At 42.9% G+C, this 15,534-nt stretch overlaps 1 protein-coding gene across 1 annotated transcript in view; it reads left to right on the forward strand.

Annotated features, from left to right (window-relative positions):
• Positions 1–15,534, forward strand: part of LOC137431717 (V-type proton ATPase 116 kDa subunit a 1) — a 464,565-nt gene that overhangs the window by 369,146 nt on the left and 79,885 nt on the right. The window contains exon 14 of the mRNA XM_068123347.2: positions 495–669. Within this exon, the coding sequence (XP_067979448.2) occupies positions 495–669 (175 nt within the window). The remainder of the gene's footprint in view (positions 1–494; positions 670–15,534) is intronic.

Raw genomic sequence — 15,534 nt, forward strand, 5'->3', positions numbered from 1 at the left:
GGAAAGGCATTTTGACAACCTGCGCATGGCACTCAAGTTGTCATGACTCACTGCTATACAAAGAATAAGGCATTGCCCCAATGGAGAGGATAATGGGCATCTCTTCTTTTTTGCTTTCTCTCCTGCAGGCTTTGACCTTACACTGTGGTCGGACTGTATGGTAATTACTTTGCAGTTAACTCGTTCAGAGACAGGTAAAACATCTTTCTGCAGATGATGTTGTTAGTAATTTATGCCACTTGCATCAACTGTAGATTATCTTTAAATGTCTTGGTTTCACCGATGTTGTCCCATCTGCTTGCCCTCTGAGAAGTTAAAGCTCTTTAACTGGTACACCCTTGTCATATCCGGGCAGAATGTTGAGGTTGACCCTCTTGCCCGTTTGAACCCTGAGCCTCCCACTTGACATCAGATGAGAATTGAGCTCATACTAGCACTAATGGTGATTGTGTATTTCTACCTCTGACCCTTGTCCACCATCACCTTCCCCACAGAGCTATCGGAGGTGTTATGGACCATGGTGATGCATATGGGGCTTAGCAGCGATACTTCGTACGTTGGCATCGTCGCGGTTGCATGTATTTTTGCCTGCTTTGCGGTGCTCACGGTTGCCATCCTTCTGGTGATGGAGGGGCTGTCAGCCTTTCTACATGCCCTCCGCCTGCACTGGTAAGCACGCTGCCATTGTCCTTGCTCGACTGCACGCTGCACAGTATGTCCACGTTTTGGAATTATGATATCAATGTCATGTCATCATCTTAATGAAGTGGGTTTGTGGTGGATAACTTCTAAGAATGGGGTCTACCATCCTACCTGATCTGAACCAAAAATCAAATTGTATGCAGAAATCTAAGCTCATGGAGGAGCTAAAAGACTTGGGACATCAGGCTCACAAACGGACACAGGATCAAAGCGAATGGGGAGACAAATGTGTCACACATGAGTAGGTGAGTGGGAGAAAGAAAGGGGTTGGAGGCAGTGGAGGGGGTCAGTGAGAATACAAGTGAGCATGTGTGGGCATGGAGGAAATCATGAGATGATGAAGGGCACCACTGTTAAAAGTTCCAGTCCATGACCGCCTTGATCTGTTGGCATAGCTTACTTATAAGGCTCTCTAAGGGGATTAAATGCCCCTTTGATGATCTTCATGTCAGATGCATTCATTGGCGGATTTTTTATTCTAGACTCCCAAATGTTATGGCAAACTATAGGAAGCATCTGAAAATGCAAAGCCTGTCCGCAACAGTTTGTATTCAGACGTCTTCTTCTTCTTCCATATGCTCAAAATAATTAAAACAGTTTAAAAAAAGATACAAAATGAAAATTGATGATTTTGTGCAACCTTGACCTTTGACCTTTTGACCTAAAAACAATTGACTTCTACCTTATGATTAATGAACCAATTCAGTGACCCGATATGCAAATTCATTAAATTTCAGGTCAATCGGGTGAAAATTGGTGATTTTATGCAACCTTGACCTTTGGCCTTTTGTTCGAAAAAAAAGAAGGTTTTGATTGGTGAACCAATTCAGTGACCCCATATGCAAATTCTTTAAATTTCGGCTCAACTCGGTGTAAAATTGGTAATTTTACGCAACCTTGACCTTTGACCTTTTGATCTTTAAAAAAAACATTGGCTTTTGATTGGTGAACCCATTAAGTGACCCAATATGCAAATTCTTAAAACTAGCGTGACACGGCAGGCTCCGCGCGCCTCACCACACGTCGTTTCAGAGGGGTAGGCATCTTTGACCATTTCGGTGTCTTTTGGGTATTCATGGTGTTTTGGGTCTTCAGGGCCATTTGAGTCTTCAGGGTCTTTTGGATCCTCTGGGCCTTTAAGGGTATTTTGGGTCTTTGAGGTGTTTTTGGGTCTTCAGGGTCTTTTGTGTCTTTGGTGTCTTCAGAGGCTTTTGGGTCTCAAGGGTCTTCGGTGTCTTTTGGGTCTGTGGGGTCTTCAGGGGCTTTTTGGGTCTTTGGGGTATTTTTGGTCTTTGGGTTCTTTTGGGTCTTCGGGGTCTTTTGGGTCATCGGGGTCTTTTTAGTCTTCAGGGTGTTTTGGGTATTCGGGGTATTTTGGGTCTTTGGGGTATTTTTGGTCTTTGGGGTGTTTTGGGTCTTCGGGGTCTTTTTAGTCTTCGGGGTGTTTTGGGTCTTCGGGGTGTTTTGGGTCTTTGGGGTGTTTTGGGTCTTTGGGGTGTTTTGGGTCTTCGGGGTGTTTTGGGTCTTCGGGGTATTTTGGGTTTTCGGGGTGTTTTGGGTCTTCGGGGTGTTTTGGGTCATTGGTGTATTTTGGGTCTTCGGGGTGTTTTGGGTTTTCGGGGTGTTTTGGGTCTTCGGGGTGTTTTGGGTCTTCGAGGTGTTTTGGGTCTTCGGGGTGTTTTGGGTCTTCGGTGTGTTTTGGGGTTTCGGGGTGTTTTGGGTCTTCGGGGTGTTTTGGGTCTTTGGGGTGTTTTGGGTCTTCGGGGTGTTTTGGGTCTTCAGGATGTTTTGGGTATTTTGGGTCTTCGGGGTGTTTTGGGTCTTCAGGGTGTTTTGGGTCTTCGGGTTGTTTTGGGTCTTCGGGGTGTTTTAGGTCTTCAGAGTGTTTTGGGTCTTCAGAGTGTTTTGAGTCTTCAGGGTGTTTTGGATCTTCGGGGTGTTTTGGGTCTTCGGGGTCCTTGGGGGTCTTCAGGGTATGTTGGGTCTTTGGGGGTCTTCAGGGTATTTTGGGTCTTCAGGGGTCTTGGTGGTCTGAAGGGTCTTGTGGGGAATTAAAGGGTCGTCAAAGGTCTAAGGGGTCTCAGCAGTCTTTACGCAATTAAGAGGGTAAATTAAGAGGGTGGTAATTTTAGTTGAAGAAGAAGAAGACGTTTTCGTCGCATATAAACATGCATAGCGACGTACATAACCATATACGTTTGCTCTTTTATAATATAATATAATATCAGGTCAACAGATGAAAATTGATGATTTTATGTTATTTTGACCTTTTGACCAAATTATTAATTTGAGTTTTCCATATCTTATTATAATAGAGCAAACGTATATGGTTCGCTATGTATGTATGTATGTATGTTTGTATGCGACGAAAACGTCTTCTTCTTCTTCAAATTAAATTACCACCCTCTTAATTAACCCTCTTAATTGCGTTAAGACTGCTGAGACCCCTCAAACCTTTGATGACCCTTTAATTCCCTCAAGATCCTTCAGACCACCAAGACCCCTGAAGACCCAAAATACTCTGAAGACCCCCAAAGACCCCAAAGACCAAAAATACCCTTCAAGGCCCTGCGGCTCAAAAAGGCCCTGAATACCCAAAGACCCCGAAAACCCAAAGACCCTGAATACCCCGAAGACCCAAAACACCCCGAAGACCCAAAACACCCCGAATACCCAAAACACCCCGAATACACAAAAGGCCCTGAAGACCCAAGACACCCCGAAGACCCAAAACACCCCGAAGACCCAAAATACCCCGAAGACCCAAAACACCCCGAAGATCCAAAACACCCCGAAGACCCAAAACACGGCGAACACCCAAAACACCCCAAACACCCAAAACACCACGAAGATCCAAAACACCCCGAAGACCCAAAACACCCTGAATACCCAAAACACCCCGAAGACCCAAAACACCCCGAAGACCCAAAACACCCCAAAGACCCAAAACACCCTGAAGACCCAAAACACCACAAAGACCCAAAACACCCCGAAGACCCAAAACACCCCAAAGACCCAAAACACCCTGAAGACCCAAAACACCACGAAGACCCAAAATACGCCAAAGACCCAAAAATACCCAAAGACCCTTAAAGACCAAGAAGAACCAAAAGAACCTTAAGACCCAAAAGCCCCTGAAGACCCCAAAGACCCAAAAGACACCGAAGACCCAAAACACCTCAAAGACCCAAAATACCCTTAAAGGCCCAGAGGATCCAAAAGACCCTGAAGACCCAAAACACCATGAAACCCAAAAGACACCAAAATGGTCAAAGATGCCGACCCCTCTGAAACGACGTGTGGTGAGGCGCGCGGAGCGCGCCGAGTCACGCTCGTGCTCATAACAAAGCTTTGATGAAAATTTTATGACAAAACTCAAACGGTAAAAAAAAATGTTATGACCTGGACACACACACACACACACACACACACACACACACACACACACACACACACACACACACACACACCACACACCACACACACGACTGTAAAACCCATCTCCTGCTGCACAGGGGACAGGCTAATTAATAATAATGTTGTGGATTGTAAGCAGCCATGATTTTAAATGTTGTTTTTGATGCAGTGTTGCTGTATTCATCTTATGTTGAGATTGGTGTGCAATTAATGAACCACATGATTTTTGATTGTGTAAGGGTAAAGTTTAAATTTGTTTTTAAACGATGTCATTTTGTTTACATGTAAAAGAGGTTCGGATGGAGAGTCAGCTGCATGTGTGCACATGGATGCGTGTCTGCAATAGCCACCAAGACAGGAAAGTAGCTCAAATGTCGCTTAGATGAAAGGCAGGCAGGCAAGGGCTTGTGGGAAAAGAAACTGCATGTTTCATATCAATCCGCACATGCGGTTCACTGAAAGCACCGTAATGTATCATTCATCTTACTTTCCATGGCCCAACAGTGCATACCGGTTCATACGTGTGCCTTGAGCCGCAATTAACAGGAATTCGGACTCGACGCAGTTTTAGTCGTGGAAAGAGCAAGATGTGAGCACACGGCAGGGGCGTGCGCACACGGCGCACTCACTCACCTCCCATGGGAAAGTGGCACGCGCTCGCGCTTGGCATGAGCGGGTTACAAAATAAAGAGCGATGCCATGCTTCAAGCATCGTAACATTGCTGACTGGAAGAAGTGCTCGCAGGGATGTGCCATCTCAATGTAAAATGAAGACCGCTGCTGTTTCTGTTAATTAAATGCAGTTTCACGAGGTTGCCTTTTGTGCGCCACTCGATAGAAAGCTAAAGTTTGATTTATGGGGTTGTTGTAACATAAATAGTTGGGACTAATTTGACATCTTTATGTTTTGCGAAGATGGAGAGAAAAATGATCTAGTTTATCTACCACATGAGATATTTTGGCCCTTAAGTGCTACTCATACCTATCTATAGAATAGTTTTAGTTTGTTATGTCTCTATAAGATAAGCAAGGAAATGACATTTTTGCCCCGTGCACGCGAGGTGAAGAGCGGGGTCAAACAATTGGTTCAGGTTTGTCTGTCGGTCCATCAAAAATCAAAGTCGAAAATCATTCCAAACAGGAAACATATTATTTTTAAGGATGTCATAAAAGACACAAACAACACAACAGGCGCGAGTAACTAATATAACGTGTTAGATGAGGTGGTGTAAAAGACGATATAATAAGGTGGTTGCCTCAACAACTGTAAACTTGTGAAAAAAATTTCTCCAACCTTTAAAATTCATATTTCATTTAAATTGAATTCTATACTTGAACACGGTATAACACAAATCACCTTCTTGCCATTTTCAAAATCCTTCCGCTTAGCAGTACTTGGGCATGTTAAATAAGGTGGTGTATAAGATACCACACCAATGACGCTAAACTTTTGCAATTTAATTCTAGTTTCAGTTTTCCATCCATTTCTGGGTGAACACACAAATCACACACGCGTGGTGCTATTTCGGCTATATACATACATATACACATACACAATAGCTGCATTATAGTAAGATTATTCTTATTCTTTTTACCTCCGCCACCAAAGGTGGATGGAGGTTATGTTTTCACCCCTGTCTGTTTGTTTGTTTGTGAACAAAATATCTCCAAAAGTTGTGGATGGATTCGGCCGAAATTTGGCAGAGATGTAGCGTATGTGACAAGGATGAAATGATTAGATTTTTGGTGAAGATCCGGATTCGGATCCGGCTACTAGAATTGTTAAGTGATTCTTCACCATTGGGAGATCGGGCCAAAAACGTTACACGGCAGGATATCTCAAAACGTTGTGGACGGATTTTGACGAAACTTGGTGGACCGGTTGGGTGTCTGACAAGGACAAACATTTTCGATTTTGGTGACGATCTGAATATGGATTCGATTATGAGAATTATTTAATTTTTCAAGCGATTCTTCACCATTGAGAATCAGGCCAAAAACGATACTAGCAGGATATCTCAAAAAGTTGTAGATGGATTTGGACGAAACTTGTTGGGCAGGTTGTGTGTGTGACAATGAAGAATCTTCAATTTTGGTGAAGATCCGGATCCAGATCCGGCTTGTATAATTTAAGTGATTCTTCACCATTGAGTGATATGGCCAACCAGGCGGAGGTTTGCTCTCTACTGAGTGCTGTTCTAGTTTTTTAATGCATTCACTCATGTTCAAGTATCCTGAAAGACAAATAACAAGGAATACTTTGAAGGCATGCCAACTGTGATGAGGTGACACCATAAAATCAACCGTGTAAATTTGATGAAACACTTTTTTGCCTACGCACTTCCCAAAAGATTCAAACCGTGCAATATGATTAATGTAGGTGTGTGGAGGGGGTGAGGGGTAAACTTCTTATGGGGCTGAAAGGATATCTCAGAGGTATCTTGCTCTACATACTTGCCTTTGAGCTGTGTAATTTAGGTTTGATTCCTGACATTTTGGCATGTAGAGCAGAGCATATCTGGCATCACTTAGTGCAGCGTCTTTCAGAACCAGGCATCCCATTTGCTAGTATTTGCTGGTATATGTTAGAAATCCCACGATGTCTGAGGCCATGTCTCTGGCCAAATTTAAAACCCCTGCCCTAACCTGTCACCCACGACTTTGACAGGGTAACTGGAGTCAAGTGCATCCATTCTTCCCAACATCCACATTAACCAGACAGCTCAATGACATGTATGCAGTGATTGGACTTGAGCACCATGTGGGAACGATCACTTTCCTAAGTGGAAGGGCCATTGCTAATGCGAGAGCCAATGGGCAACTTCTCTTATGGTTTACAGTGATGTGAATACAGATACAAACTCGCATACTTTGGATTGCACAGGTTGTACCATGAACCCTTTCACTGTATATATTACATTGGGGTTAACAGGGTGGCCGAGAGGTACGCACACAAGCCTCAAAGCTGTCTAGCCTGGGTTTGAATCCCGCCGTCCCAGTTTTTTCACTGAGAGGGGCATTCCTCAATGTGTGTCGTCCGTTGGATGGGCATTAAACTGGGTATCCCGACTGTTGGCATTAGCTGGCGGACATTAAAGATCCCACGGAGACTTTTGGGAAAGAGTCAGCGAGCTATCACCATCGCCATGAACGAAAGACAATTCCTGCTATAACAACTGATGGGCAATGGCAAACTACCTCATATAATCCTTGCCAAGACACTACTTCGGCAGAACCTACTTCTGTAACAGAGTATTGTATGAGTTGCATTGATCGAAGGAAACTTTTAGTTTAATGACAGAGTTCAGCGGTTTGGGAGAAGGTTTGCATAATGTTTTGGGTTAAGTCCAATATGGCTGCCAGACCACGTGACCTACAACGTCACAGTTGTCAAACTTTATTCCACATGCCTAGTTGATCATTGGAGTGGAGTTTCACTTCCAATTTTTTTTTAAATATATTGCTTTCATCAATTTAATATTAAATTAATCTCAGGATCGCACATCAGAATGACAATGTTATGTTGATCGAAGGATCATAGTGGAGCGTGCACAAAAATGGCATGCAAGACTCCTTTTATTTGACTTGTACAAAGACATCAGTGGAAAATGTGTGAACACCTTTGGTATATCTGTTCCCTCCATCATGAGCGATCACTTCAGACGAGAACACAAAACAGGCCAGACAAAATGTTCTTTTTATTAGTAGGATGCAATTACGGTTCAAAGCTTCACAGATGTCACAAAGTCACATCCTATAAAACCGCTACCAAGTCATTTTCCGCACGACACGGGACTCGTCTTCACAGCTCTTACGTCTTATCCCATCTGTGATGCGCAATGAATCCTTTTGCCTCCAGCCCCAAATTCCATAATTCACCTTCTATAAAGGGCCTCAGGTGGCTGTGTTTCTGGACAGCTGGTGTCAAATTGCTTCGCTAAGGCGTTCGAAGGCGATTTGAGGTCGCGGAACGCCGCACGGCCGTATGCCGAGGTGGCGCTGCGATGTGAAGCTCATGGGGGAGATATACCGCGCTGCAGAAAGTCCTGTGAGACCTATTTCCTGAAACTCGTCTCGTTGCTGCTGTGTTCAGTCAGAAACATCACAACGTGCTCCTATTTCTCCGCGTTCTGTCTGAGGACTTGAGGTGAATTCGGAGAAGCCATCGTTTCACTCTGCTCCGTACAGCTCGTCAGGGGAGTAGACAATTGTCTGATCAACTACAACCTTTATTTATCCTTTTAAAAGCTGTGCCCTTTTTTTTTTTTTTTCAACTGGTACCATGTAGTACACACACATTGGAATGCGCACTTTTCACCTACTTCTGAGGTGTGTTGTTGTTTCTTGCCCAGTTGTGTTGATTTAATTCCATCAGCCATATTGGATCACTCAGTGAAGGATCACTAACCCTAACCCTAACCCTAACCCTAACCCTAACAATTCCATATATTTGTGAAGAATAAAAATGACTTTGTAAAGTCTGCTCCCACGTGACCAGCAGGCTGATCTCCATTGGTTGGATTGATTCATATTTGACTTCTCATTGGGTCGGAGCATTTTGATCCGACATGATGGAGCAGAGAGAGCGTACTCAACTTTGAGCTGTCTAGTTTCGGTTTGATTTCTGTCCTGACTATAAACTGTCAGATTGGGGCATTGCATGACATCATGTCCCTTGGTTGAACATTAAGCCATTTGTTCCATCTGCTAGCATGAGTTGGTGGACGTCATGGATCCCTCAATGTCTTTTGTGACAAATAAGTGGGTTATCACTGGAATCCTGGGCAAATTACAAATTCCTGCCATAATATGCTCCAGCTGAATGTCTGGCCTGGTCATTTGGTTCATCAATGATTTGGGGGTGGGGGGGGGGGGGGAATTATATATCTTTGGCCGACCCCACAAGAAGATGGGGGTAATTGGGGCTGATAACTAGCATTCGTGGATCAGGATACGTTGTGCCTTGGATGCCAGAACTCATACATGCCAGGTATCACTGCACAGGTTTGTTAATGACTGTTGTCCCCCGTACATTTGGCATCAGCTGCCAATCCTGACTTCTCAGGTTTTTGTTTTCTTGTATTTCAAACCATTTGCCACAGCGTATGCAAAGTGCTGGCATTTCTTGTCTTTCTGTTTCTGGTCTAATATGATGATGGTGTGAGTCATCGTTTTAGATGAATCTCTTCCCTTTGTTAGCGTGCTCACGAAGCATCCTCTGCCTATCCCCGACATCACTCTTCCCTCGCCGCAGGACTTAGGTAAAAATGGGTTGTGAGCAGGTGAGCTGGTGCCAATGAAGGGAAAACCTGCCCAGAGAAGAAAATTAAAGTGATGGAGGTGTGTGCTTTACCTCTCCAACTCCCTATTTCTATGAGCATCGTTGGCTGCAGGTGCAGTAAATACAACGTGAAGTCTGATGTACATATGCAAAGCAGACTGGCCAGGTCGTCAGTATGACAACGGCTGCCATTGATGTCCAAAGTGGACACAGCTGTCTGTAGATTCTGCGCAGTGATGCCCAAGTTGGTGCCACCACTGACTTTCATGGGCACATTTATCCACAATGTAGCGCTGCCCAGGCTGACCTACAGGTGTGGTTTGATATCTGAGTGTTCTTCTCATACCTAGCCTAAAGAGGCTTCACCCACAAGGCAGTGAGGATCGGTTACCCTGGACAAGGGGCCCATACCAGGTACTGTCAGCCGGAGCCAGCTGATCCCGGGACTCGCATAGGGCAGGGACTTCACTCCCTGGGGTAGCTGAAAAACAGCTACCCTACTACCCAAGCCTAGGTCTAATATAGGGCAAAGACAAATGGATAGGTAAATACATTACAGTTTTTGTCATATCGGCAGCTAGGACTCTGAAAAGATGTGATTTTCAAAATGACGAAAATAGGCTTTTAGGCGGGCAAAGCATGTTTGATCCATAAATAATAAGTAAATATGTCATCAGATTCAACGTACTTCAAGTGCTTTGTGCATTCCACGGACGGTCGTTGATTTCCAATGGAACCGAGCAAAATCCAATTATACTCCAGTGATCTCATTTACAAAGAGCCGGCATCAGAGAGATTAAAGTTTCCAGTGAAAAGGAGACGTGAATTGCAAGAGAGTTGTGCTGGTAATTTTGGAGACTGTAAAATCTGGCGTTTGTGGGCTCTCCTGCTGAGCAAAATGGCCGCGTTATAAAGATGGCGACGTCTTATCGAGAGACCGCGTAACGTGTTTGCGTCCCGTCGCGTATTTCTCATTCCTTCCCTGTTTATGCATCTTCTTAGCACATTTATATTATTTTAAAAGTCTACCATGACTATGAAAGTGGTAATAGTAAGCTTTTCAACAATTAACAACAGTCATGCATTGTGACGGTGTGTATAATCACATGGTGTGTTAATATGAAGTTCCAAGACAATCCAATAGCATCAGGAGCATTTAATGGTGCACTGTGCATTCATTTCATAGGGTCGGATCATACAGTTGTTATTTCAGATTATTGTGAGGATGTCATGGAACTGGTAAGGTCGCTTCTCAGAAGTGGTTGGACTGAAAGAGCTGCGCTACGATGCTCCTTTGCATCACGGCCATGTCACCTGACTTTGTGGTGAAGTCTTGGATTATTAAGACCAGAACCTCTGACCTAGCAGACTCTGAGCGGATGCTCTAATCACAACGCCGCAGAGTCTAGGATTTGCTGCAATGTTTGACAGGTCTAAGAAACTTTTGCTGATGAGTATCCAAACTCCTGCTGGACATTGATCATTTTTAAACATCAGTGCGGAAGGTAAAGTAAGGAACTCGTATGTGTATGTCATGCTGAAGAATGGCATTCATAGACATCGGTGTCATTTTTTAAATATTTTTTTTATTATTGTTATTTTTTGTATACAGAGTCGAGGCTCGTGAAAGAGCTAACATTTATCAAAGAAACAAATCAAACAAACAAGCAAACAAAGTATATAAAAAGGGGAGCGGTCGACAAGATGGGGAGAGAAGGGGAGGAAGCACACAAACACAACATTTGAGAGCAGGGACATCGGGAGATGTGTGGGAGGGAGAGGGTCTGGGGGGAGGCAGGATAGGTAGAAAACGCAAGGACACCAAGGACTTCCAGGAAAGAAGACAAAAGTCACCTCAAAAAAGCGGATTTGGGGTGAAAATAGCGGGGGTAGAAAAGATCAAGGTTTTGGATTGGGGAAGATATCAGATTTGTCCTCGTTTTTCTCAGCAAACATATGTGTGATTGAGACGAAACTTTCAGGGTAGGTGTGACACCCCATGCAAAATGTTTTTATGATAATTGTGACGTCATAGGTCACGTGGTATGGCAGCCATCTTGGATTAAAAACAAAAAATTATTTCTCGGAAACTCCTAAATGGAAAAATTTTAAACTTGGCACATTGTCAAGTACTCCCAATGGGGAACAAAAGCATGACGATGATGACATCATAGGTGAAGTGGTATACCAGCCAAAAATGTTTCAATCTAATTCCTTATCCTAAAAATCTGAAATTGCATGCACATCATCTATGACCCATTTGTATTGAAATATTAAATTTATGACATCATAGGTCACATGGTTTGGCAGCCATATTGGATTGAAGGAAAATATTAAATAATTATATCTGTGAAACCGCTCACCCTATCGATGTGAAATTTTACAAATATCATCTAACAGTACTGTTGCATATAGTTTGAAAATGATGATGTCATAGGTCACGTGGTTTGGCAGCCATCTTTGATAGAAAAACGAACCTGTCCGATCAACACGAAACTTCACAAACGTGATACCCCAAACATACAGTCACGTGAAAAAGTAAGTACACCCCATGTAAAGTTTTGACTTTTTCAACATATTTCAACATACAGCTATTTGATCTTCATTTCAACAATATTGATAGATAAAGGTGATATAATATAACAAATATCATGAAACATTTACATTTTGTAGTCCATTGTATAATTTAAATAAACATAAATGCAAATTTCGCATGTGGAAAAAGTAAGTACACCCTTGGCTCTAATAGGTGGTATTGCCCCCTTTGGCAGAAACAACCTCAAGTAGGCGTTTCTTATAACTGTCTACCAGTCTCTGACATCGACTGGGAGAAATTTTTCCCACTCCTCTATGCAGAATTCTTTCAGCTGTGCGATGTTTGAGGGGTTTCATGCATGCACAGCTCGTTTCAAATCCCCCCACAACATCTCGATGGGATTTAGATTCGGGCTTTGACTTGGCCATTCCAGAACCCTCCATTTCTTTCTTTTCAGCCATTCCTTGGGGGATTTACTGGTATGTTTAGGGTCATTGTCATGTTGCAAGGTCCACCTTCGGTTGAGCTTCAACTTTCCGACAGATGGCCTCACATTATCCTCAAGCACCCTCTGGTACAATGAAGAATTCATAGTGGATTCTATGATGGTGAGCTGCCCAGGCCCTGATGCAGCAAAGCTGCCCCAACCATAATATTTCCACCACCATGCTTTACAGTTGGTGTCAGGTTCTTCTGGTCAAATGCTGTCTTTGGTTTTCACCAAACATGTCTTCTGGTACTGTGGCCAAATAGCTCTACCTTTGACTCATCTGTCCAGAGCACATTGTTCCAGAAGTGCTGGTCTTTGCTTAGGTTTTCATTGGCAAACTTTAGTCTTGCCCTGATGTTCTTTCTGGACAGCAAAGGTTTCCTCCTGGCACACCTCCCATGTAGATCAAATTTGTGCAGCCTCTTTCTAATGGTAGACTCGTGCACTTTGACATCAACAGTGGCAAGAGCTACCTGTAGGTCCCGTGATGACATTCTGGGGTTCTTAGAGACTTCTTTCAGCATCTTGCGGTCTGCTCTCGGGCTAAACTTGCTGGGGCGGCCTGGCCTGAACAAGTTGGCAGTTGTTTGGAATCTTCTCCACTTGTAGATGATCTTCCGGACAGTCGAATGATTCATTTCAAATTGTTTGGAGATTTTTAAATCCCTTCCCAGACTCGTAGGCATCTATAACCTTCTTTCTGAAGGCCTCAGAGAGCGCTTTTGATCTAGGCATGGTGACTCCGCACACTTCAACAACAAAGAGCAAACCAAACTAAATGTCTGAGGTTTAAATAAGACAGGTTCCTCCAAGATCCTCTCTAACGATGTTCTAATCATTTGCACCTGAGCTGGTGCACCTGATTCTAATTTTAGGTATTTGAAGTAGTGATAAATGTAGGGGAGTACTTACTTTTTCCACATGCGAAATTTGCATTTATCTTTATTTAAATAATACAATGGACTACAAAATGTAAATGTTTCATGATATTTGTTATATTATATCACCTTTATCTATCAATATTGTTGAAATGAAGATCAAATAGCTGTATGTTGAAAAAGTCAAAACTTTACATGGGGTGTACTTACTTTTTCACGAGACTGTACATATGCAGAGCGATGGCATCTACCCGTTGTGGGACTATGCAGAGGCATATTGGCGACACAGTAACATTGTTCTAGTTTAATTCTTAAAGTGATTCTTCACTTTTGAGTGATGGGGCCAAAAACTAGAAATAGTACGATATTTCAAAAAGTTGTGGACAGATTATGGCAAAACTTGGGGGATGAGTTCGGTAAGTGACAAGAACAAGCCGATTAGATTTTGGTTGAGGTGCAGATCCAGATCCGGCCTATCAGTAGGATACAATACGTAAACTGTTCAGCCTGGCAGAGGTATGCTGCCTACCGAGTACCATTCTAGGTACCCTCGTCAGAGGAGAGGGTATTGCAATTGGGTCTGTTTGATTGTTTGTTTATGTGTCTGTCTCTTTGTTTGTCCGCATAAAACGTGAGTTCGATTTTTTTTTTTTTTCAACCGTTGGTCATATTGACACCAAATCTTTACTATAGGAGTGCCTCCTCATGTAGAATTTTTATTGATAATTATGACGCCATAGATCACATGGAAGGGCGCCATGTTGGAAAAACCGAAAAACTTTATTGAGCGTGATCTACACAAACATTGTATGGGAGAATTGAATTGATGACGTCATTGGTCATCTCGTTTTGGCAGCCATATTGGATTGAACATAAATCTACGTCATCAATAAACCACACAAAATACACCACACAAACACATCCTGCCAAGGGTCTGCAATATCTGATTGCTCCTTCCTCTTGTTTAATGGATTCTTATGCTTTCTTACCACTGAAATGCATTTAAATTAAGGGAATATCAAATATTTAAAATTGAATATCGTAATCCGAACCACTGTATATTCACTCGAGGCAGTGCCAAATGTATTTCTGAGAAGTGACACAACATTAAAAATACTGATATTTTGAATCTAATCTCACCTTCTTTGTGGAAATCGATCGGATGATAAAATTGCAGAACACACTGATTGCACATCTCAGGCCTCATCCATATTGTCATCCATAAATGGCAATCTGATATTGTCATTTGTAACAGACATATGTCGTGGTGTCCAAACTGTTTCAGTTATCTCAAGTTAGGCTCTGGCTTTTGTGTGGGATTGTAGTGTCGGCCATATCAACTTGTAGCTTAGATTGCTGAGAGCGGCTCGGATCGATCGGAAGAAGAACCTTCACGTTTAGTGACACGTACACCTCTCTTCTCTCCTTCGGCTGCCTTCCTTGCTACATTTGTGCATTCACACCTGTATCAGATCGAATATGTGGTTGTTTGGCACAATCCTAATAATTGCTTCAATATAATATATTAATTAAGGTGATTATAAAAATAATACATGTGTACAGTGTGTACAGGTCCTTTGTTTTTAGGTCGGTGAAAAAATAAACAAGCAGTGGTTTTTTTTTCTCTTTTCCCCTGTTTGTTTTGTGGACTTCCTATAATGTGCTCAAGGGCCTCTACTAGGGCTCAGAGGACACCCCGGTAGGAAAACATCGATTCACACATCGATTTGGTGGACACTACTAGACGATTGGCAAATGATCACAGTAAATGGGATTTGAACCTGCAGCCGGAGCATCATGTGATTTTGTGTTCAGCTATGAACCCCAACCCAGACAGGGCTTGTGTTAAAATGAACAGAACAGTTTATTTATTTATTTATTTTGGTTTGTTGACAGATGTATAGAGCTGAGTGGCAGAGGGTTGAAGGGCATGCATACTTACAGTGAGAAGGGAAGGACAAGCAGATGAGGAAGTGACATAGAAGAGTAGAACACCTCGCAGGTTGAAATGGGATTTGACATAAGCTGACACATTAAATGCCTGTAGAGAGAAGCAAGATTATACAGAAACTGGAAAACGATTCCACTGATAGGAGAAAGGAGAGACAAAGGATAGAAGATGGTTCCACAGACAGGAAAATATGGCGGGTGGGCGGAAAGGGTGAAAAAAAGGACCTGTCAGTCTGAATTGAGGTAGGCAGTGAAGAATCTGTTTGGACAGAGTGTGTTT

This window comes from Myxine glutinosa, chromosome 7 (assembly GCF_964187855.1).
Source record: "Myxine glutinosa chromosome 7, kmMyxGlut1.1, whole genome shotgun sequence".
NCBI lineage: Eukaryota > Metazoa > Chordata > Myxini > Myxiniformes > Myxinidae > Myxine > Myxine glutinosa.